The following is a 23,991-nucleotide window of genomic DNA, read 5'->3' as shown; positions in this document are numbered from 1 at the left end:
ACCTCCTATTAGCGGCGGCTACCAGTGCCAGCTGCAGCGGTCTGAAAAAGAGTTTTGAGAACAGCCTGTCCTACAGCTGCCTGCTGTTTTGAGTGTACATCTACACAGTAGTGTTTGGTAAATGTATGTATAGTGGACCATGTGGCTGCTCTACATATTTCCTGTAAAGGAATGTTTCCCAGGAAAGCCATGGACGCCCCTAACTTTCGTGTTGAGTGGGCTCGTGGGGGAATCGTTAATGTGCGTTTAGCCTTTTGATAGCAAATTTGAATACATTTAACAATCCATCTGGCTATACCTGCTTTGGAAATGGCGTTGCCCTTGTGCTGTGGAGAAAAGGCAACGAAAAGTTGTTTTGTATTCCTGAACACCTTAGTTCTGTCTATATAGTACATGAGGGCTCTCTTTACATCTAGTGTATGGAGCATTCTCTCTGCTACATTCTGTGGATTTTGAAAGAAGACAGGCAGTTCAATAGTTTGATTCATGTGGAACTGCGATATTACTTTAGGCATGAATTTGGGGTTGGTACGTAGTACGACCCTGTTTGCATGAACCTGTATGAATGGCTCTTGAATGGTTAGTGCCTGGAGTTCACTAACTCTTCTTAACGAAGTGATTGCCACTAGGAAAGCTACTTTCCAGGTGAGGAATTGAATCTCACATGAGTGGAGAGGTTCGAAGGGTGGACCCATCAGTCGGGTGAGGACCAAGTTGAGGTTCCACACCGGTGCTGGTGGGTGTCTTGGGGGAATTACTCGTTTAAGTCCCTCCAAGAAAGCTTTGATGGCAAGCACTCTGAATAAAGAGAGGTGCTGCCTGTTCTGGAGATAGGCTGCTATTGCGGTCAAATGGATACGTATTGAGGTGTATGCCAGATTGCATCGGTATAGGTGTAAGCGGTAACAGATTATATTTTGAATGGATGCGTCTAGCGGGTTAATGTCATTGTTGTTGCAATAAATGACAAACCTCTTCCATTTAGCTGCATAGCAAGCTCTGGTAGTGGGTCTCCTGGCCTCCTTAATGATCTCCATACAGTCAGGTGGCAGGTTTAGGTAGCCAAACTCTAGGACTTCAGGAGCCAGATTGCCAGGTTCAGCTGTTGCGGATCTGGGTGCTGAATTTCGCCATGGTTCTGCGTTAAAAGTTTGGGTGTTAGCCGCAGTCTTTGATGTGGTACCACGGAAAGTTCTAGAAACGTGGTGTACCATGGCTGGCGTGCCCACGTTGGAGCAACCAGGATGAGTGTTATCGAGTGTTGCCTTAGTTTGCGTGCCACTAGCGGTATTAATGGCGCTGGGGGAAAAGCGTACGCAAATCTGCCTGACCAGTTCATCCATATCGCATTGCCCTGCGACTGTGGATGGGGGAACCTGGCGGCAAAGCTTTGGCATTTTGCGTTCTCCCTTGTGGCGAATAGGTCTATCTCTGGATGACCCCACTGCTGGAAGTACGGTTGGAGTACTGACGGATGTAGCTCCCACTCGTGCATCTGGTGGCTGTGTCTGCTGAGCAGATCCGCCATCTGGTTGTCCTTGCCCGGGAGGTGTTCCGCCATGAGGAACATGTTCCTCTGAATGGCCCACTTCCACATGCTCTGAGCCAGATGAGACAACTGTGGAGAGTGTGTTCCTCCCTGTTTCTGTATGTAGTACATGGCAGTCATGTTGTCCGTCTGGATCAACACGACTTTGTTGCACAAGTGTACTTTGAATGCCTTCATGGCTAGGAAGATTGCCATCAGTTCCAGAACGTTGATGTGCATCTTCTTTTGATGCGTTGTCCATAGTCCCTGCACTGTGTAAGTGAGTACATGAGCTCCCCATCCCTGGAGAGAGGCGTCCGCCGTCAGTATTATTTGTGTGACAGGCTCTTGGAACGGTCGGCCCTTGCAAAGGTTTTGTGGATTCCACCAATGCAGAGAGTTGTATGCCCGACCGCTCACCAACACTAGGTCTTTCAACTGTCCGTGAGTCTGATTCCATTGACGTGCCAAGCACTCCTGAAGCGGGCGCATATGTAGTCTCGCGTGCGGGACTATGAAAATGCAGGAGGCCATCATGCCTATCAACTGCATGAACACTCGCGCAGGAAGGGAGTGTTGAGGTTTGAACTTTGAGATCAGCAGTTGCATGCTGTTGATCCTCACTAAATTTGGCTGAGCTGTGGCTGCCAGAGTGTTTATGGTCGCGCCCAGGTACTGTCGTACGTGTGCGGGTTGGAGATGTGATTTTGGGTAATTTAGTGAGAATCCCAGACTGTGAAGAAGGTGGATGGTGAGGGACATGTGGCTGGCGCATTGCTGGGCTGACTTTGCTTGAACAAGCCAGTCGTCCAGGTAAGGGTAGACGTGAATGTGTTGTCTCCGTAGATGTGCAGCCACTGTAGCTAGGCACTTGGTGAAAACCCTGGGTGCTGTTGTCACGCCGAAGGGGAGGACTTTGAATTGATAGTGCTGTCCCTGAATAGTGAACCTGAGATATTTCCTGTGTGATGGGTGTATGGGTATGTGGAAGTACGCATCTTTGAGGTCTAGTGTGGCTAGGAAGTCTCCCTGGCTGAGCAGCGGGAGAACCTGCTGTAGTGTGAGCATATGGAAATGCTCTGAGAGAATGTAGTGGTTGAGGGGGTCTCAGGTCTAGTATAGGTCTGAGCGACCCGTCCTTTTTTGGGATTAAGTAGTACAGAGAGTACACCCCTGTCCCCTGCTGGTTGACGGGCACGACCTCTATTGCACCCTTTTGCAGCATACTTAGCACTTCCTGCTGCAATAATGCTAAGTGCTCTACGGACATAGGACGGTGCTTTGGCGGTATGTTGGGTGGAGTGGAGGTTAATTCGAGACAGTAACCGTGCTGGATAATGTCCCTGACCCACCTGTCTGTGGTGATGGTTTTCCACGTGGACAGGAACCGCTGGAGTCTCCCCCCGACAGGTGTTATGTGGTCAGGGGGAAGGGAGAGGGCGTCACTGTTTGTTTTTGGGTGAGGACCTGGTGTTGCCATAACCACGTCCCCTGCCCTTGGTGCTGGAGCCACGATATCCACCTCTGTTGGTTTTATCGTAGGTGCTCTGTGTGCCCCCTTTAGTGTATTGCTGCTGTGACCCCTGGCCTCTAGCTGCTCCTCTATTCCCGGGGCGACGAAAGGAGCCACTACGAAATTGCTGCGTTTGCAGAGCCCCCATTGACTTCGCAGTGTCAGTGTCTCTTTATTTTTTCTATGGTGGTGTCAACTTCTGGGCCGAATAAGTAGTCGGGGTTGACTGGCTGATTGAGGATGTTGTTTTGAATCTCTGGTTTGAATCCTGAGATCCTTAACCAAGCGTGTCGGCGTAACATGACGCTGGTGTTAATTGCCCTCGCTGCTGTGTCGGCAGCATCCAGTGCGCACTTAATGGATGCGTTGGTAAGGAGTTGTCCCTCTCTGATGAGGAGCTCCGCTGCCTCTTTGTATTCATCTGGCAGATGCTGGAGTAGCGATTCTAGTGTGTCGTAGTGTGAGCGATCATAGCGGGCCAGGAGGGCCTGTGTATTGGCAATGCGCCAGATGTTTGCTGCTTGAGCTGCAATTCTTTTGCCGGAGGTCTCCAGCACCTTGGACTCCTTGTCTGGGGGAGGAGCATCACCTGTCGTTTGCGAATGGGCTCGTTTGCGAGCGTTCGCAACCACCATGGAGTCCAGAGGCAACTGACCTCTAATGTACATAGGGTCTCCGGGCGCAGGCTTGTATTTTTTTTCAATCCTGGGGTTTAGCACCCGTGCCCTGGTTGCTTCTTTGAAAATGTCCTTTGCAGGTTTGAGAACACCTTTTAACATGGGCAAAGTTTTGACAGTTCTCTCGGAGGAGGCGAAAGTGTCCACTAAGAAGTCTTCCTCAACAGTGTCAGAGTGGAGTTGTACTCCATGGTTGGCGGCAGCACGTTCTATGAGGGCATTGAAGGCAGCAGTGTACTCTGTGGGAGATGTTTTTGTGCTGTAAAGCTGCGTGTCCTGGGTATCTGGCGCGGTACCCTGGTCTGTAGGGTCATCCCATGCTTGATCTGGGTCCTGCTGCTCATCAGGATCAGCCTCCCCAGGGTAGGTGGTATCATCACCCATGTAGTCCTCCACTGCGTCTGTTTTGGAAGGCGTAGGAGAAAAGAACTGGGGAACCTGATAGGAGGTTTGCAAGCGTTCATACAGAACCGGTTCCGACTCTGCTGGCAATTTGTGCTTCAGAGGTATTCTGTAGGAGTCCAAGCCCTTCTCTGGCGTGATCTTCCGTTTGCGGAGCATCAGTCTGCCAGTGTCGGCGTCGATGAATTGTGGCTGTGAAGGCTCAGGAGGTGAGTGTCCAGTAGATGGGGACTGTGTCTGGCGGACACGTGTCCGGATCTCGAACATCTTCGGCGCCGTGGATGGCGGCAAACCAAAAGTGATGTTGGTGTGCGCCGAGGGTGCGTTTGGAACCTTGGGAGTGTCGGGGCCCGACGTGGATCGGAGGGCTGCCCGTTCTCTGATGCGTTGCAACGACGCCGCGACTTGTCGCACCGAGAACGCGGAAGGTTATTTGGTGCCGGTCGGTACCGTGGAGGTAGGCGTCGACCGCTTTGGAGCCACAGGGTCATCGAGCCGAAGAGAGGTATCAGCGGTCGTCGGAGTCGATGACTTGGCGTGTGCCGCCATCTTCGAAGTGGACGCAGATGGAGCGGCCATTTTGACTTTGGTGGTCGGGGCCGACTGCTTCGGTGCCAGGGGCCGAGGCGCTTTCGCAGGACCGAGGGCCTTCCTTTTCGGGTCGGTACCGATATCCGCTGCAGCGAGTTCGGCGCCGAAATCCCTCTTAGTGCGTTCGGAGCCGACGGTCTTTGTTGGCATCGAAGGAGTGAAGGTCTTCGAGGGCTTCGAGCCGATCACGGCCAGTTTCACTTTTGGTTTCGGTGGAACTGGTGCGACGATTGGTTTCGGTTTCGTAGAAGGGAATCCAGTCGTCTATGGTAATAATGGCTCGTGCTGGATGTTCGAGGCCGGGCCCGAAGGCGGGGCCGAAGAATTTTGGGATTGATCTCGGGTAAGGCCCGGAGGCGATCCCTCGACCTGAGCCGTAGAATGACGGGTAGGCCTGGCTCTTCGCTAGAGCTATCCTCTTCGGCCTTAAAGGCCTCATCGTAGTCTCCTACCTAGTCGACGGCTTCTTCCCTGTGAAAAAGCGCTTCATCGGCGTCTTCCGATCGGGAATCGTGTTCGGAAGCGGGGCTGGAGTTTACTTCTTCCACGCTCTCTACGTCCTCGCCTTTGGTGCTGAAGATGTTGGCCGGGGCAGGCGCCGATTGCTGCGCTTCTAATCTCGCTGCCTGTCGATTCCGGAGAGTCTTCTTCGATCGGAATCGGGCACAGGCCATACATTTCGATTCGTCGTGATCCGGCGAGAGACATTTGTTGCATACCGGGTGGACGTCGATGTGTGGGTATTTGGCGTGGCATACAGGACACCGTTTGAATGGGGTCCTCGATTCGATCGTCGATGTAAGATCAATGTTCGGACCAAACGGATCCGAAAGGCTGGAAGAAGTTTCTAAACTAATCAAGAAAGCAGTCGATACCGAACAGGAACAGTACCGACGAAAACTAAAGGCCTTTTGGCCTTAGACTAAAGTTTCCTAACTTGAGCTAAGATAAGCACATCCGAACCCAATGGCGGAAAAAAACAATCTAAGGATGGAGAGGATGCCCATGCGCACTGTGGTCCAGGGGAGGAGTCACCTATCTCGTGATACTTCAAAGACTCTTCCAGGACAACAACGTGCAAACATCCGGACCCAACACTAGGCGGCGATCTATGCACAGATATGAATTCAGCAGCCCACATGCCTCGAACCTAATCCATCTCTTCCAGGGGATCCTCATCAATAGTCATAAGCACTAGAATAGAACAGCGAGCCTCACGTCATCCGCTGCGGGCAAAGGAAAAATTATAATTAACAATCAAGCTCAGACAACTAAACTTGACAATTCAGACATTTCTCTTATCTGAACAGATTTTTCAAGGAGGCCTGGCCTACTTGAGTATGCGCCCTGGAGTCGGATTCAAGACAATAATGCCTTGTGAACGTATGCACAGATCTCCAGGTTGCTGCCTTGCAAATTTCTGCCATCGGAACGTCATGCAAGAAAGCTGCTGTAGCTGCTTTCCCCCTAGTGGAGTGTGCTTTAGGTGACAACAATAGGTGTTTATTTGCCAGCTGGTAGGCCAATTTTATACAAGACCCTATCCATCTGGAAATGGATCTCTTGGTAGCTGGAAAACCTGTCCTCATGGAACCATAATTTAAAAACAATTGGTCTGATTTTCTGATGACCTTAGTTCCCTATAGGGAGAATTTAAGCACTCTCTTAAGGTCCAAGGAATGGAGTGACCTTTCCGCAGAAGTTGCGGGATTGGGAACCAAGGACAGCAAAGAAATTGTCTGATTAATATGAAAATCAGATACAACTTTCGGCAGAAAAGCAGGGTGAGTCCTTAATACTACTCTGTTGTGGTGAAAGATAGTAAATGGCTCTTTGGAAGAAAGTGCTTGGATCTCGCTTACACTTCGCGCTGAGGTAATCGCGACTAAGAAAGCGGTCTTCCATGTCAAATGCTGCAGCGTGGCTTTATGGATGGGCTCAAAAAGAGGACCCATCAACTTAGAGATGACCAGATTCAACTTCCAAGGAGGAGAAGGAGGCCGAACAGGGGGATACACTTTCTTCAACCCCTGTAGGAAATCCTTGACCACCTGCAGTTGAAAAAAGGAAGGCTGGCTTGGAAACTTTCTGTAGACCGTAATAGCCGCTAAATGCACTCTGATCGATGCATACTACAACCCTGATTTAGCCAAGTACAAGAGGTAAGGAAGAATAACCTCCTCCTGACCTGTGGTTTGATTAAAGCTATTACGAGAGCACCACAGGTAGAACCGCTTCCACTTAAAGGAATACGAAGCCCTTGTGGAAGTCTCTTTGCTTCCTTTAGTATATTCATACAGTCCTGCGGCAAGTTCAATTGTCCATATTGCAGGACCTCAGGTGCCATGCTGCCAAGTTCAGTGAGGGAAGGTTGGGATGTAGGATCTTCCCGTCCATCTTGGTCAGCAGATCCGACCTGCAAGGAAGCCTCTTGTGGGGGTGCACCGACAGCTGTAACAGGTCCAGGTACCACCATTGTCGAGGCCAGTCCGGGGCCACCAGGATCATTGACATGTTGGACCGGATGAGCTTGGACACCACCTTCGGAATCAGAGGCAGGGGAGGAAAGGCGTATGCAAATATTCCGGACCAATCCATCAAAAGAGCATTCCCCTTCGTCCTTGGACGGTGGAACCTGGAGGTGAAGGCGTGGAATTTTTTGTTTAGATCGTCTGCGAACAGATCTATGGAAGGCTGACCCCACTGATGGAAAATTTCTGCCACTATTTCGTCGTTTAGCACCCAGTCTAGCTGATCTTCGAAGTGCCGGGTGAGTGCGTCCGCTCGCACATTTCGCTCTCCTGGAAGGTGCACCGCTGTGACGGAGAGGCCTCGGGCTAGAAGCCAATGCCATATCTTTTGAGCTTCCAGGGAGAGAGGGCGAGAACGCGTACCACTATGTTTGTTGAGGTAATACATGGTGGTCGTGTTGTCTGTTTGGATGAGGACTGAGTTGGACATGATCGAGGGCTGAAAAGCTTTCAGGGCTAGATGGACTGCCCGCAGCTCTAACATTTTTATGTGGTAGGATTGCTCCTTGATGGACCACCCCCCCTGCATTTGTAGGCAATCCATGTGCGCCCCCCCATCCTTGAAGCGATGCATCCGTTACCAAGGACTGGGTGGGAACAGGTTGATGGAAGGGGACTCCCAGTAGGAGGTTCCGTGGACGAGTCCACCACAGAACAGACGCTTTTGCTGCTTGTGAAAGTACAATCCGGTCTTCCCAGAAACCGGTTGCCTGGTCCCACTTGTCCTCCAGATCCTGCTGCAGAGGTCTTATCCTCAGCCTGGCGTTGGGAATGAGGAATATGCAAGATGCCATTGATCCCAATAGGGACGCTACTTGCTTAACTGTCGGACGATTGGTCTGGAGAAGAACTTCGCACTTCTGTTGAATGGATAAAAGTCTCTGCTCCGAAGGAAACGCTTTTCCTAGGTTTGTATCTAGGACGGAGCCTAGGTAATGGATCACCTGTGTAGGCTGGCGAACTTACTTTTCCATATTCACATGCAGGCCTAGCCTGCGGAGTAGAGTTAGGCACACTTGGAAGTCGATCTTTACTTGCTGAGGAGATGGCCCTTTCAAGAGCCACTCGTCCAAGTATGGATATACAAACAGTCCTCTTCTGTGTAGAGCCGCCGCTACCACCGCCATGCACTTGGTAAAGACTCGTGGGGCAGATTTTAGTCCGAAGGGCAACACCCTGAACTGGTAGTAACTGTTGCCGACCAAGAATCGCAGGAATTTGCGATGACGGGGAGTTACAGGAATGTGGAAATACGCATCCTGGAGATCCACTGAACATATCCAGTCTCCTGCTTGCAGATGTGAACATATTTGATGAAGCGTCAGCATGCAAAATATTTCTTTCAAGATTAGCTTGTTCAGCAACCGCAGGTCCAGGATTGGTCTGAACTTGTGCTCCTGATCTCTTTTTGGCACAAGTAAGTACCTGGTGTACACTCCCTTTCCTCGCTGCGAGATGGGAACCTTCTCTATGGCCTTTTTTTGTAGCAGCGCCACCACTTCCTGACGTAGTAATTTTAGCTGGTGAGGACGAGATCTTTTTGGAGGAATGTCCTTTGGAGACACACGGAAACGTAGTGCGTATCCATTGCGCAGTATACTGAGCACCCAACGATCCTTTGTTATGTTGCACCACTCTCTCAGATGTTGTGAAACACTTCCTCCCACTGGAGTAGGCAACGGCGTCTGAGGAAGCTCTGGCTCATTGTTTTCCTGTTGGTCGGGTGGTGGAGGAGGATTGTTGTTGGTTACCCCCTCTATCTCTGGTGGACATTCGACCCTGTCATTGCGATCGCCCTTGGTTCTTGCTTTAGGACCACTGAGGGGTTTGAACCCTCTGTTGGTATCCCTTGCGCTGGCTGGGCCTGTACCTTCGTCGGAACTCCTTTTTCTTTTCTAGCCCCACCGCCTTCAAAGTGTCCAACTCGGCTTTCATTCGAGCCAACTCTTCATCTGTGTGGGAGCCAAACAATGAAGAGCCCGAAAAAGGTAGGTTAAGGATCCTCAGCTGAGCATCCGGTTTAAGAGCTGTAAGCCTTAGCCAGGCAGACCTTCTTGCGCAAATTCCATGCGCATACGAATGCGCCGATAGTGTGGCACCATCCGCTGCAGTGCTAATCACTTGATTAGCTACCAAGGAAGCCTCCGTAATAATTTCTTCAAAGTCTTTCTGATCCTCCTTTGGTAACTTCTCTTTGAACCGATCCAAAGAGTCCCATAAGGATCGGTTGTACCGACCTAATAAGGCTGCTGCACTGGAGACTTTGAGTGAAGAAGCTGCCGAGCCACAAACCTTTCACCCCCAAGAATCCTGGGACTTACTCTCCTTGTCCGGAGGGACCAACGCATGAGCAGAGACTGCGTGTGACTTACGTGCCGCTGCGACTATCACGGAATCCGCAGGTGGATCAGTTTTCAAGAACACCGGATCTACATCAGCAGGCTTGTACTTCTTCTGAATTCTGGCCGGAGTAGCTTTAATCGTTGTGGGGGGTCAGAAAAATGTCCATTACTGGTTCCAGAAGTCCAGGAACCAGAGGCAGCAATGGACGCGAAGCAGATCTTTGGTGCAGCGTCTCGAAGATCACTGTCGTTGCGACCTGGGGGGTGGAGATAGCGATGTTCACCTTCTGAGCCCCTCTCTGCAGCACATCATGATAGGCGTTAATGTCATCTATCGGGGACATTCTCGACTGAGGGCTGTCCGATAGAGTAGGCGAATAATCCCTCTTAGAAGAATGGGTGGAGGAAGATGACCATGAGGGAGACCTCCTTCTGTGGTGATGTGACGTAGAAGGCATGCGTTCCTTAGATCTTCCTGCACGGTGGTGGCGTACCAGCGAAGGCGATCTATCCACCTCCTGTACTAACCTTTGGAGAGGGGATCTGTGGACAGGGCTTGTGTATTCCTCCTCCCTTCTCGATGCTCCAGCCGGAGTCTTACTCCAGTGATGTACTGGTAAAATCCATCTTGGAGACAGATGTATAGAAGGAGAGGGCCTCTGACGCGACAGGGATCTCTGTCGCGATCTCCTCTGATGTTCTGGAGACGCAGATGGAGAATGTGGACGTCTCGAGGAGTGAGAAGAAGAGTGTCTCGATGCTGATTCCGTCACTAAGACTACTGAACCTTCATCAGATCTATGCGATGGTGGTCTCGACGTCGAGAGTATATCCTGCTGCGACTGAGCCCTCCTCGACGTCGATCGAGATCATCTTCTAGCCGTCTAGGCTCGACCAGGTTCTGGGAGTGGTCTTGACGTTGACTGTAGTTTCTTCGGCGTCGAATGTGTCAACGGCAAAGGGCGCCGTGACGACGGTAGAATACTTCCTCGTCTTGACGTCGAGCGATGTGGACTAGACGGCGACGAAGGACTTCATCTCCTCGACGCCGATCGTCGGTGGGATGACGACGGCGGAGGGCTGCTAGCTCTCGACGCCGAGCGACATTGAAAAGACGTCGGCGGAGGGCTTCTGGTCTTCGACGTCGAACGTCGCCGGGATGACGGCAGAGGACTTCTCGTTCTCTACGCCGATCGCCGCCTGGTCTGCAACGGCAGAGAATTCGCTCCCCTCGAACGTCGTCTATGTGACGGTGACGGAGGATTATCAGCTATCGACGTCAAACGTCTAACCGACTTCGACGGAGGTCTGCTGGCTCTCGACGCCGATCGTCGCCGGGTTGACGACGGCAGAGGGCTTTGGCTCTTCGAAGCCAATCGACGCCTTGGTGGACTGGAACTCCTCGACGCCGATCGTCGCCGGGTTGACGACGGCAGAGGGCTTTGGCTCTTCGAAGCCAATCGACGCCTTGGTGGACTGGAACTCCTCGACGCCGATCGTCGCCGGGTTGACGACGGCGGAGGCGGTCGGATTCTCGACGTCGATGACGTACCTTCATGCCTGCGTTCTCTCGACGGCGAGCCCGCCGTCGACATTCTTTTCTGCGATGTATGCCCCTCCGGTGGCTGTTTTCTCAGCGCCGAGCCAGACGCTGAGGGTCTAAAAGAGGATCTGGGCCTCTTGGAGCCTTTTCTTACCGGAGACCTGCCTCTGAAAGCCTTTTCTGCCAATCCATAAAGATGTATCCTCTCTCTGTCCTTGCAAGTCTTGGGGACATGATCTTAAGGCAGGCAAAGAATACAGACCGAGAGAGAGTCTGACCTGGGCTTTTATCCACAAGAAGGGCAGGGATCAAAAAGGGATGGCATTTTGAGAGTTAAAAAATGCCAAAAATAGTCAGAAAAAGCAAACACCTTACTTGACTGGATGAAAGACGTCGAAGTAAGATCAAAAAAATTCTGAAAAAAGTAGATAATTTCTGAATAAAACCAGAAAAGAGTGGAGCTGTGTAACCAGGGTCCTGACTGAAGGAGCCGGAAAGAACAACTGACCTGTCACCCCTGAGGCATGATGGGAAGCTAGGGGTCATGGCTGCCTTAAAGGCACGGTGTCAGTTTTTCTATGTTGCTATGAGTTAGCTTTCTAGCCTTTCTAGGCTGTGGTTTTCTGCAATGCAGCCTGTGAGCGAACACTGCTTTCAGTCCTATCTGAGGTGTTTGTGCTAATGTAAAGCATTAAAACAGTGTTCAAACACGATTTGCTTTTGTTTCTTCCCTGTTTTTTTGAGGATATATTATTTATATTGGTTATATTATTGATTATTGTGAGAAAGTGCCATCTTTCTTGCATGGTATGCCCCCACTTTTTGCTGAAATGCTGAATGTACTTTGACTGAGTGTGCCCTGGACTCCTGCCAATCAGGTGCCCAGGGCCTATGTTCCTTCCCTAAAACACACAAAACCGAAATTGGCAAACCCTGGCCACATGTCAGCCCCTGGTAAATGGTACCCTAGGTACCCAGGGCCTTGTGACGAGGGAAGGCCTCTAAGGGCTGCAGCACTCATTGTGCCACCCTTAGAGGCCCTGTCCCCTTACACACACACACACTGCCTTTGCAGGCTGGGTGTCTGGGTGCAAGACAAAAAGTCGACATGGCACACATCCCTGTGTGCCATGCCCATCACCTACACTGCCATGGCATACATCAGCCACCCCTCTAGCTGGGTGCCTTATGCCAATGGTGTGGGCACAGGAGCAGGAGCCCTGTGCCCCTACAGTACCCAGGTCCATTCCTGAGCACTGTAAGTGCAGTGCTGCCATTTAAGAGTACATGGTGCTGAGAGCACCATGTACTCTACAGGTAGAGACACCTTGACCTGTCTAGACGGGAGAGCGTATTTGTAAGGAGGTAAACAGCAAGGGCGAGGGACTAACACACCACCATCAGCAGAGACCAGCTAGAGGACTCTTAGGCCCAGGGTGTCACAGTAATAAGCCCAAGGCAATGGTAGGCCTTCAGGATCTCAGCATGCAGAGTGAGGCCCATCCTGATACATAAAGAGTAAAGAAACTAGACTGGTTTCTAAAAGTAACAAGATGACTTCCAAGAAACCCACCCCATAGCACAGAAAAAAAAAAAAATTCAAAAACGAAGAAAATAAGAAAGGGCACCTGCTCTGTACCAGACCCAATCACACAATGCAAGGACTGTGCGAAGAAAGGAGGACAAAGGGGTGAAATGTACTGATGTATTCATATGCCCCGGGTTTGATACAAAGCCACTTGCAGCACTACATTACAGGGGAAGTACTATTCAAGCAAACTTGCAACCCATTACCCAGAAACAGCAGCTGCTGATATTTCGGTCCAATTACCGCTAGAACTTTGAAGGTATTAATGTAAATATTGAACTGTGTTCTGTTTGGTCCCAGCAGCCTTTGCATTGTTTGCTGTTGGTGTGATATGTGAGGATGTCTTTGGGTGGACACGTTGCTCTGGGTGCTTGGTGTGCATTGTCAGTATCTCTCTTCAATGCTCAGGTGCAGTCAATCGTCCAGTCCCGATAATTCTCGTTCCATGTGATTAGGAAGCAGAAGCAACTGGGAGGTCTTTCTCAGCAGCGCGAGGTGAAAACTGATGACAGTCCTTCCTCTATTCTTTTCTTTCTGTCTCGGCTCCATTTCTGAGGCGTTAGCACTGGCAGGTGCCAGCAGACTCTAGCTAGGGCACCAAAGGGTAGGCTGACGTTTATCCGGGAACTGGGATGGAATATTCCTCGCAGTTGAACAGCGCAACCCCTGCGCTGCAGCACGGAAATCAAACAAGGGGCCTGGAAGAAGGACCGGTCAGTTTTAGGAACAGAAATCCGTAGAACAACCCGGATCTCTGCAAGGAAAGCTAGAAGAAACACTTCCTTTGAATACACAGTTAGGTCTCTATAAATTGGGACGCATATTTCTTGAGTAACATTTACACAACTAAAGTGCACACACAGTAAGTAACGGTCGTCTCTTTGCTCGTCACTTCATGACCTGACAAGGTGTTCATAGGAAAGACACCCTGTTCACCATTAATATCAACCCTGACAAAGGTGCTCTTTGTATAAAACATTAATCGGATGAAAGGGAAAAAGCCAAAATAATAATATAATTGTTTTCGAACAGTACAAACGTGTGCCCGCATTTACATGCAGCCGGTTTTTAACATCTTTGGCATAACAGAAGTGACACCACATGCCCTTTAACCCCCAGCGACATCACAACTTTTGACTCGCATGAAGATGAGAAGCAGTATAAGTTTTATTAAAGAGCTTTTATCGCACACTAGAGACACCGTGTGTTGAATGAAAGCAGCTGATAACACACCCGCACGTGAGCCAAAGAGGCGCTATGAATGCTGCATGTGAAGATTCAACCAGGAACACAAAGCACATGGTGACAAACACGCAGATTCAGATTCAAAAAGCCCACGTGGCGGCAGATATTACACTGCCCCCCCCGTGAACACGCACGTTTTAAAATTTGCGGGTCATGCAAGCGACAGAAACCTAACAGCAGAGACAAGACCATGCACTGACTCATAGCAGCACACAGATTAGAGGCAAAAATAAACAGTACATGCAGTGCGCACACAGCACTGCCAGCAAGATTTAATATCCAGTAACAGAACATATATGAAAAGCATAACGAGAAAATACTGACAATCGTTAATACATACATTCGAGAGGAGACGGTGAATCGAAACGAGTGGTGCACGCGCCACAGCGAGCAATCGGTTTTGAAATATCACGCACGCGTCTGTGCATGATAATTTAAAATCGATGTGGCCTGTGCGGGTAACCGCAAGCAATAGGCCGTGGGCGGAGCAAAGGCGGGACATGCCCCAGCCTTTGCCCAATTGCATGCTGGCTTTCTTAGAAAGACACACGCAAAAGACACTGGCTTGTCACGAAAACAAAACCACACGCACGATCGTGTGGTGAGCTTTTCAAAGCCCTGTACTGATGACATTAAGCCTTGCAGAGTGAGGAGCGCATGCGCGCTCCGGCGGTAGGTCTGCGAGACCTAAAAAGGGTCATTTTTCACTGTGAAAATGTGGTGTGTCCACCTTGCGTTTTGGGCCGTCTCCTGTAGCGGGCACTAACCCTACCCACACAACTGAGGTACCATTTTTCTCGGAAGACTTTGGGAAACGTGGGGTGGGTGGAATTTTGTGGATCCACGCAGATTCCAGAATTTTGCACCACAGAAATGTGAGGAAAATGTTTTTGGGGACAATGTTTTAGGTTTGTAAGGGATTCTGGGTAACAGAACCTGGTGAGAGCCAGTCAAGTCACTCCATCCTGGATTCCCTGGGTGTCTAGTTTTCAAAAATGTATAGGTTTGCTAGGTTTCCCTAGGTGCCGGCAGAGCTAGGGTTAAAAAACTACAGCTAGGCACTTTGCAAAAAGAGCGCCATTTTTCACTGTGAAAATGTGGTGTGTCCACCTTGCGTTTTGGGCCGTTTCCTGTCGCGGGCACTAGGCCTACCCACACAAGTGAGGTACAATTTTTATCGGGAGACTTAGGGTAACACAGAATTGTAGAGCAACTGTTATTACCTATTGACTTTCAATGCATTTCTGCCTTCCAAATGAAAGACAATGTGTAAAAAAGAAGTCATTTTGAAAAATGACCTATAATTCTCATGCTAGTAAGGGTACTTCCAATTTCGGGAAATGTGCAAATTTCTACTGTTTCTAAACTCTAAATTTTGTTCCCATTTCAGAGATACATAAGTGTCTTTCATACTGATTTTCCATGTATACATTTTCCCAAAATAATTGCTATATACCCTGTAAATAATAAAAAACCATTGCAAGACGCTGCTCAGTTATTGGCTCTGGGTTCGGCGGGTTCTTGGTGAACCTACAAGTCCTATATATTCCCACAACCAGAAAGGTCCAGCGAATGTAACGGTATAGTGCTTTCAAACAGCTGTCATAATTAGAAGAAGTTACAGGTGAAAACGTTGACACAAATGGCTGTTTTTTTCAACTAATTTTCAATTTTTTCTATATTTAACTGTTAGTTTCTATGAAGAGATCTGGAAGGATCTACACAAATGACCCCTTGCTGAATTCATAATTTTGTCTAGTTTTCTAAAATGTGTAGCTTTCCAGGATCCATTATTGCTTTCATACACATTTCTACCATAAACTAGAAGGAGGTTGAAAGCACAAAAAATAGCAAAAATAGGCTATGTCCCAGAAAAATGCCAAAACTGTGTAAATAAATGTTGGTTTTCTGACAAATGTCTACTTGTCCCTGAAAGCTGGGAAGATGGTGATTTCAGCACCACAACCCCTTTTTTGATCCCATTTGCAGTAAAAAAAAAAAACCAGACGCTTTCATCTTGAGCCCTTTTTTCCAATTATTACAAAAAAAAACATTTAGCTGCGTTTTGGCTAATTTCTGGGTCCCCTCCAGGGGAATCCGCAAACCCTGGGTACCTTTAGAATCCTCATGATGTCGGAAAAGAAGGACGCAAATTTGGGGTGGATACCTTATGTGGTCAAAAAGTTACAGGGGCCTAAGCTCGAACTACACCAAATAGCCAAAAAAAGGCTTAGCACAGGGGGGAAAGGCCTAGCAGTGAAGGGGTTAACCTGCATAACTAACACCAACAGGTATGTAACCATTAGCACATATGTTTTAGAGAGACAGCCAAACCTGTGATGACTGCACAGAGATTTGTCTGCCGGTAAAAGTGTACATGCAAATACCTCAGAATACAATAAATCTTTGGATGGAATGCAGTAATTGTATTTTTTATTTTCCTAAAATAATGCTGCAGGCCGTGCTGGTGTATGGTTCCTTTTGGCTGGAAAATCCATAGCATTTGACACCCAGATGGGTTTGCTTCAAAATCTTAATCTATGGGCATTATTTATCATGTTTCTCAAAAAGGGCACTTCTGCTTCTCTCATTTTGCTGATGCTTTTTAAGAAGTCTTCCTATATTGATGGGAAGAAGTATTAGAAAGACAAGTATAATTTACGTAGTCTGAATTCCAGAGTGTCTCACCAAGGCAGTATATGAATGATATATGCACAGCATGTGAATCCAGAAAACTTCAAACTGAAAGACATAACCCAGCATGTTAAGAAGCAAAGAATGTCTTTATTCTGCAAATTACTACAGCATGTATTTTGGGACTTAGCATATACACTGCCTTTGGTCACTAAGCAATTTCTAAGGGTAATGAACAATGAAAAACTCATGAATTAAAGCACCCTCACACAAAGGGTATGTCGGACCTCTAGCCTAGCTTTTAGCATATACTCACAGGTGTACAGACTACAATCTCTGCCCCTTCTTGCAGGGCTTTTGCCTGTTCCCACATGCTTCCACCACCATAGACCGCCACTGATCGCAGGTTGTAAGCTTTTCCAAATCTCTTACATTCAGAATGAATCTGAAAATAAAGTTCAATACAATTACCTATTATTTTTAATTAACGGTTTGATTTTATCATCATACCCTCTAAGCTTTAAACCCTCGTTAATTTTTCAAAAAGTGCTCAGAATAGCAGAATTTATACCAACTCAGAACAGTACTTCAGTCAGAAAGTTTGACTTCCAGAGGACAGTGAGAAAAATCAATGTGCCTAACATTCAACATCATTATAAACTAAACATGTTCATATGAGAGGGGCACGATTTATAATTTGTCTACCAAACATACATACCTCACCAGCATGCCAGGTATACTATAAAAACAGAAATGTTGCATCCTTTACCTGTTGGCACAGCTCTCTTGTGGGGCACACAATCACAGCAATCGGCCCATCCCCAACTTGCAGTTCCTTCTGATCCATGATGTGCACCAATATAGGCCAGATAAATGCTGCAGTTTTTCCACTGCCGGTCTTCGCAATACCAGTCATGTCTCTGCCACTTAGTGCAACTGGGACTCCCTTAGCATTAAATCAAAAACAGGACTGATCAGCTCAGTTCAAAATCATTATGAACATTTAAAGTGTTTGTAAAGGTAATATAATGCCATTGCTTTAGGGTAGTGGATTATTTGCAGTGAACATGTGTCCAGCTCAAAGAATAAGGTCACCACCTACTAGATGTCAAACACATTAATTAAAACAACCCTGTGCTCAATCCCAAGAAAGATTACATCAAGAAGTGAAGCTTAAATCAAAGGCAATGTGTAAAGTATTTAAGAAGAGCAGAAAAGCAGAAAATGTCACCCACAACACAATAAAAGTCCACAATCCATTTTAAAACAAAGAGAAAACTATTAAGAGTGAACTAGGACCAAAACAACAAACATCCAATAAAGGGACTCCTAGATATGAATGTTTAAATATTTAAGAAAAAATAGTGCTAAAAAGCATAAGGCGCCAATGTAACAGTAGACTAGGACGCAAGCGATTCGAGGTCCTGATGGGATACAAGTGGATTAGTCCCGGGGAAACTATTAGTCAGGAAATTTGAAAACGTTTCTACGTCCGAATGCAGAAAGTGTCATTTTTTGACAAGCGAAGAGAGGAAAAACCCCGCTTAAACAGCCCCCTTCTAAAATGGTAGCCGCCACGGTCATGGAAACAAAGGCTAGATACTTGAAGCAGGCTGGTACCGCTTGAGCCTTGAAGATTTGAATGGGACTTTGTCATATTTTCAGAGGTGCTGGAAGCCTTTACCAAGATGAAACAGAAATTCATCCAGACACCGTGTGTAGGGAACTGGCTCTGTATGTGGTATACCAATAAGTTGTTATACCGTGTACAGAGTCCAGAGAATCCCCCAGAAGTGTACAGGGCTCAATGCAAACCCAAACTGCCATTTGTGGTAGTGTGAGCGAGCAGCCTTAGGCCTACCACAAAGGAGTGAAAAACATTTGTTATGCACACAATGACCAATAAAGGAGAAGATTCTAAAAGGAGATCCACACCAATTTTATTTAAAAAAATAAGCTTTGTTTGAATTTTATTTTAAGACCAAGATCTTCGCAAAAAGGTAAGTATGTTTTTCAGGAAAAATACTTCGGTCTTTTAAAAGTCATTCCATGGAGGAAAACAACAATGCGGTTTAAAGGAGAAGTACCTAACTTACAGTTCCAGTCTTCAGGATTTAAGATCAGCAGAGGGAGAGGTGCAGGTAAGCACAAAGTCTTCACCACCAGCGGCTTTGGTGCAGAGTGCATATACAGCATGGGGTGCGTGTAGGAAGCTGGCTCTGTATATACTATACCAAAATGAGGTATAGTGTGCACAGAGTCCAATGGAACCCCAAAGGTAGGCAGAGGTAAATGTAGATAGCACCTTACTCCCTATTTGTGGAAGTGTGGGCGAGCAGTAAGGCTTTATCAGAGGGTAATGTAAAGCATTTGTTGTACACACTCAGGCAGCAAATGAAGTCACACACTCAAAGGCTGAACTCAGACCAATTTGTTTGTATACAAAATATTATTTACTTGTATGTATTATCTAGAATCTAGCAAGCCTGGTACAGGTAAGTGCAAATGGTACTTTTCAAGTCAGGTTGAACAATACAAGCAAGCTGAATGAAAATGTCTTTGTTACAGGTCTGTAAATCTTTTCAATACAGTGGCAATTAGTATTCGATCACTTTTGATGACTTTACATATTACTTTTTCTACTCGGTGCGATATGCCTAGATATCACACTGGGACATTTCCTAGAGAAAAGGTGAGTAAAGCAGTTTTTCAAGTTCTCATACAAAACAACCTCCACAATGAAATCAATTTTCAAGGAAAAACAGCCAATGTATTCCTATGGAGAAAATATGGTTATCAGTTAACTGGTACGTCCTTGGTTGAGGGAGTTGTAATTCTGGGATTAGAACAAGGGTTACCCCAGGGTCAAGGATGCACTCTCAAAGCACCCTCAGCGGCAACAGGGCGGCCGGATGCAGAGTGCTGAGGCCCAATATTATCCAATGGGGGATAGGAGGCCTCGGTTGGTGGCTGCTCACGAGCAGGCCCGAGGTTGTGGGAGCAAAGCTCCTGGTGTTAGGCTTAGGGCAAAGGGGGATCCGGATAAGCACCCAAAGTGCACCCGCAGCGGCGGCTGGGTGCAGGGTGCTGTTTTGGCAACTGGTGCCTTGCTGTTTTCAATGGGCATTCTCCTGTCGCAAAAAAGACTGCTGGCTTGGTGACGGAGATCTTCTGGAGGTGACCACCGGTTAGAGAGGTACGTTGAGATGCCTGGGGATGCTGGGACACCGTCGGTTGGGCCACCCAAGGCCATGGGACTTCGAGTGCAGGGGTGCCTTTAGGCATCTGCATTTCCTTACCAGCTCCGGTCACAGTTGGGGGATCCTCCAGAAAGAGGCTGCAGGCTTCGCTTGGAGTTTCGAGGCAGGTCAGAGATCACCAGATCTCCGGTTAGGATCGGCAGGAGACCTCTGTGTGGTGTTGGGCCACTCGAACTTGGGCCGTGGGCATCAGGCACAGAGTGGTGCAGACTCGCAGATTTGGCCTGAGCCAGAGTCTGTGGGTGAGCAAATCTGGTCGTCTCGGGAGAGTCTTTTCTGTGGAAGGCAGGGCAGGGCAGGTCCTCTGAGTTCTTGAGGCTGCTGGCTACAGGACACATAGGGATTTCACTTCTGCAGGTTCGAGGTGGGGACACACCGGTAGGGTTGGGGCCAAGTCAGTGGGTGTCCTCCTCTTTGCTTCGGTCCTTCTTTTTAGGTCTCGCCTAGCTATTGCGTTTACGCAATAGCTATGCGAGACTCTTGTAAGAGGGGCATTTCAAAGTGCTCTCAAAAGTGGATTGCATGGCGACAGACTCGGCATCATACTACTTCAAAGGGTCCGCTCCCCCGCCTGAAAGCTTTCTTATCTTTATGGGGCCATGTGTTTCAAGCACATGGCCCCATAAAGACAACAAAGCTTTAACAACGGACGAAAGTGAAAGCGGACCGTGACTCTGGAAGTGCAAACTAGTGCTTTTCAGGCCTCCAAATACAGTGCATGTGCGCCGGGCGCGCGCACCATTTGGCAGCCTGAAAAGCACTGCCTGATCACTTTCGCGGACATAGCCACCATCTGTCTCCTCCGTCACGGGTCATTAAGTTGCATTCTCCTCTGCCTCCGCCCGATCACTTTAACTTTCACTTTCGTGGCTTGGCTTGTTATTATTTCATTTCGCGGCCGCCACGCAGTCAATGCTTGTTATTTGTTGAGACCCCAGAAAGGGGAGCTTTCTCTCAGGTTTCAGAATTCTTACAGGATCAGCTGCCCTTTTCCTCTGATTAACCATATTTCAATGTCCCCGGTTCGTGACTCGGACATCAGAGCTGTCACCTAGGTTACACGTGTGCCTGCATGTGTTGGCTAGTGTTGACTTCCTCTAGGATTACCAGTTCAGGCCAGGGCGTGTAATGCAACTGCTTTCAGTGGTTATATAGATTTAAAAACCTGCACAGCCAGCCCTCAGATTCTTACAATTTCCGACTGCGTGCCCTTCCCAGCATTCCAGGCTCAGGCCCGCCTCCCAGCACAGACAGCAAAGCTTTCATCTCTTCTCAGAATTTAGGGTTTCCTGAGGCGCTGCACTCCTGAACCACGCTGGTTGAAAGGGCACTGTGTGTTCAAAGATTCAGAAGAGGAGTGGGGCGCCCCTAGCCCCCTCTCTTCCCGCTCGCCGTACTCTCATCCCGCTCGCCGTCCTCTCAGTGCAAATTATCATGTCCAATCCGTCAGTTTGTCAGCACATTAATCATCCCGAAGAGCGCCCGAGGTCTACTGGTGAAACCGGACCACTTAGCACAGTTAGAGCCTCGCGCTCCCCTGCGTGGAAACTTCCCAGCAGGCAGACCTTTCCAGCTGCTTCTCAGGAGCCTCGTTGCCCTATCGCTAGTGACCCCTGTTTCGCATCCAGCTAGAGTGGCCTGCATTGCGTCTCACTGTGAAATTATCTTTCAGATGCTATAATACGCACCAGGACTGGAGCCGTGTGATAGGACGTAGCAAGGATGCTCTGGGATCGAATGCAAGCTAGGAACAGCAGAGCGTCCTGATTAGTGGTAAAGGCCTCACTGCATATGGCTCCTTAGGCCCCTCACACCTCTGTGCCCTTCTGCACTAATGATATCTAGGCCTCTAGTTGTGTGAAAACGGCTTGTCTTCCATTTTGGAGGATCTACCCTTATCAAAGACCACTAGTCACGGCGGGCTGAGTTACACGAAAAATGAGTGATTTTCAGACAGCCTGATGGTTCTGAAAGGCTGGTGGACTGGGGAAGAGTTCATAACATCAGATCAATACTTGTGAAATGTTGGCAAAAATATGGTAAGGCTGAAAGTGTACCAAGTGAGCAATCTCTCTCACCTCAAAGGGCCTACTTGCTTCCATTTTGTGGTTTCTGAGACCTATTTTTAACAAGCATTTGCAATGCAATAGGTCTCGCATTTACGCGAGTTTGAGCTATTGACATTGCAAATGACAATGCCTTTTATTTTTGATTTTTGAACATAAAAAAAAGGCATTGTCATTTTGTGAGAAAGTGGCTCTGTATATACTGTTCCTTAATAGGTACAGAGTGTACAGAGTCCACAGACCCCAAGGGTTTAACAGAGGTTAAAGTTAGATATAACCTTACTCTCCAAAGTGGTAGCCTGGTCGAGCAGTAAGGCAGTATCAGAGGACGTGTAAAGCATTTGTTGTACACACTCAGTCAGCAAATAGTTCCACACACTCAATAACTGAACTCTAGGCCAATGGTTTGTATATAAAAAATATATGCTTGTTTTATTTTAGAACCAACACTTGGGATTAAAATATACTTTCTCGACAGGAGATGTTTCATAAAAATACTTTTATATATGCACTTGACTTTTTAGTAAACAGTTACAATTAGTTGCAGTAGGCAACTCTATTTCTAAACACAATACATTGAGCTCAATGATAAATTCAGATTATATGCAACAGAGTACTTTGTAGATTACTTTTGTAATTCCAGGCTTGGATCCTAGATCCAGTCCTGGGTCAGTTCTCAGAATCAGCTGTTGAAAGTCGACTTTGGTACTGTAGTGATTTTTAACTAATATTTAGCTATTTCAAAAGTGAGCACTTAGAAAATATTTCAGAGCAAACAATCAATGATTCCCTATGGAAGGAAATGTGGGTTACAGGTACAGTAGGTTATCGTTACTTTTGTAATCCAGTACTGGGGGTCTAGACTCAGTACTGGGACATTTATCCAAAACAGGTAAGGAATTACGTTTTCAGATGTTATACGATTTTTGAGGAATATTTAGAAATTGCAGAAATCAACACTTAGAAGAAATTTCACAGAAAAGCAGTCAATGGTTTCCTATGGAGGAAAAATGAGTTAAAAGTAAGTATAGTTGTGGGTACTTTTCAGAGTCAGTGCTGGGCACCAAGATCAAGCACTGGGAGCTCACCTAAGAGCAGGTGAGTAAATTCGTTTTTGGTACTCGGCTGATTTTTGGTGAATATTTTGAGTTTTGAAAAGTTCACACTCAGAAGAATTTCCAAGAAAAATCCAGTCAATGTTACCCTATGAGGAAAATGAAGTTAGCGGTTTAAGGGTAAGTACTCGACTGGCAGAGTTGAAGGTCTGGGCATAGACTCAGGGGTCTCCCAGTGTCAGGTAGGTACAGTCAGTTCACCCTCAGCGGTTTCAGGACGGCCGGGTGCAGAGAGAGAGTTAGGCCCAATGTTATCCTATGAGGGATAGGGGGGCCTGGGCTGGTGGCTGCTGTCGGGCAAGCCACGCGGCTGTGGGAGCTGGGCTCCTGGTCACTTACTCAGGGCAAGTGAGGAAGTGGGTTAGAGTAGAGTTTTCACTGCCAGGGCCACTCGGGCGGCTGGCTACAGGGTGCTTTTGAGCAGTCGGGCGCTCAATTGATTTCTATGGGAAATCTCTGGTTTGGAAAAAGACTGCAGGCTCGGGGACGAGGACTCTTCGGGTGCCACCACCACTTCGAGGGGTAAGTTGGATAGTTGGGGGATAGGTAGGTGACCCGGGATTGGGCACAGAGGGCCGTGGGGCGTCGGGTGCCTTTTGATGTCGGGAATCTTACCCTCTTGTTGATCGCGGTTGGGGTGGCACTCTGTTCTGAGGCTGCAAGCTTCTTCAGGATAGTCGAGGGGGGTCCTTGGGTGCCGGACTCGGGGTCAAAGTCGCCGTGGGGTCGTCCTCATGGGTTTAGTTCACTCCGGCGCCGGCTAGGCTTGGCAGGTGCAGAGTGGGCTGGGATCGCGGTTCCGGGCTGCTGCCAGGGGTGAAAGGTAGGTTCTGAGTAGAGCCTCTACTCATGGGAGTCCCAGGGGATTAGAGTTCAAAGGCAGCCAGGTCCTCCGGGGTTTCTGAGGTTGCTGGCCACAAGAGATGCCGGGTTTGGAGCAGGAGCAAGTCCGAGGT

The 23,991-nt window shown here is 48.1% G+C and overlaps 1 protein-coding gene across 2 annotated transcripts in view; it reads right to left on the bottom strand.

Annotated features, from left to right (window-relative positions):
• Positions 1-23,991, bottom strand: part of LOC146871945 (ATP-dependent RNA helicase DDX42-like) — an 865,800-nt gene that overhangs the window by 382,337 nt on the left and 459,472 nt on the right. For both annotated transcript variants that reach the window (XM_085652377.1, XM_085652387.1), the window contains 2 exons: positions 17,364-17,540; positions 16,911-17,039 (listed from right to left, as the gene is read on the bottom strand). In XM_085652377.1, coding sequence (XP_085508503.1) covers positions 16,911-17,039; positions 17,364-17,540 — 306 coding nt within the window. The remainder of the gene's footprint in view (positions 1-16,910; positions 17,040-17,363; positions 17,541-23,991) is intronic.

The sequence above is a fragment of the Triturus cristatus genome, chromosome 1_1 (assembly GCF_964204655.1).
Source record: "Triturus cristatus chromosome 1_1, aTriCri1.1, whole genome shotgun sequence".
In the NCBI taxonomy this organism is placed as follows: domain Eukaryota; kingdom Metazoa; phylum Chordata; class Amphibia; order Caudata; family Salamandridae; genus Triturus; species Triturus cristatus.
Note: the sequence above shows the minus strand (reverse complement) of the source record. Positions and strands in the feature narration are given on the sequence as shown.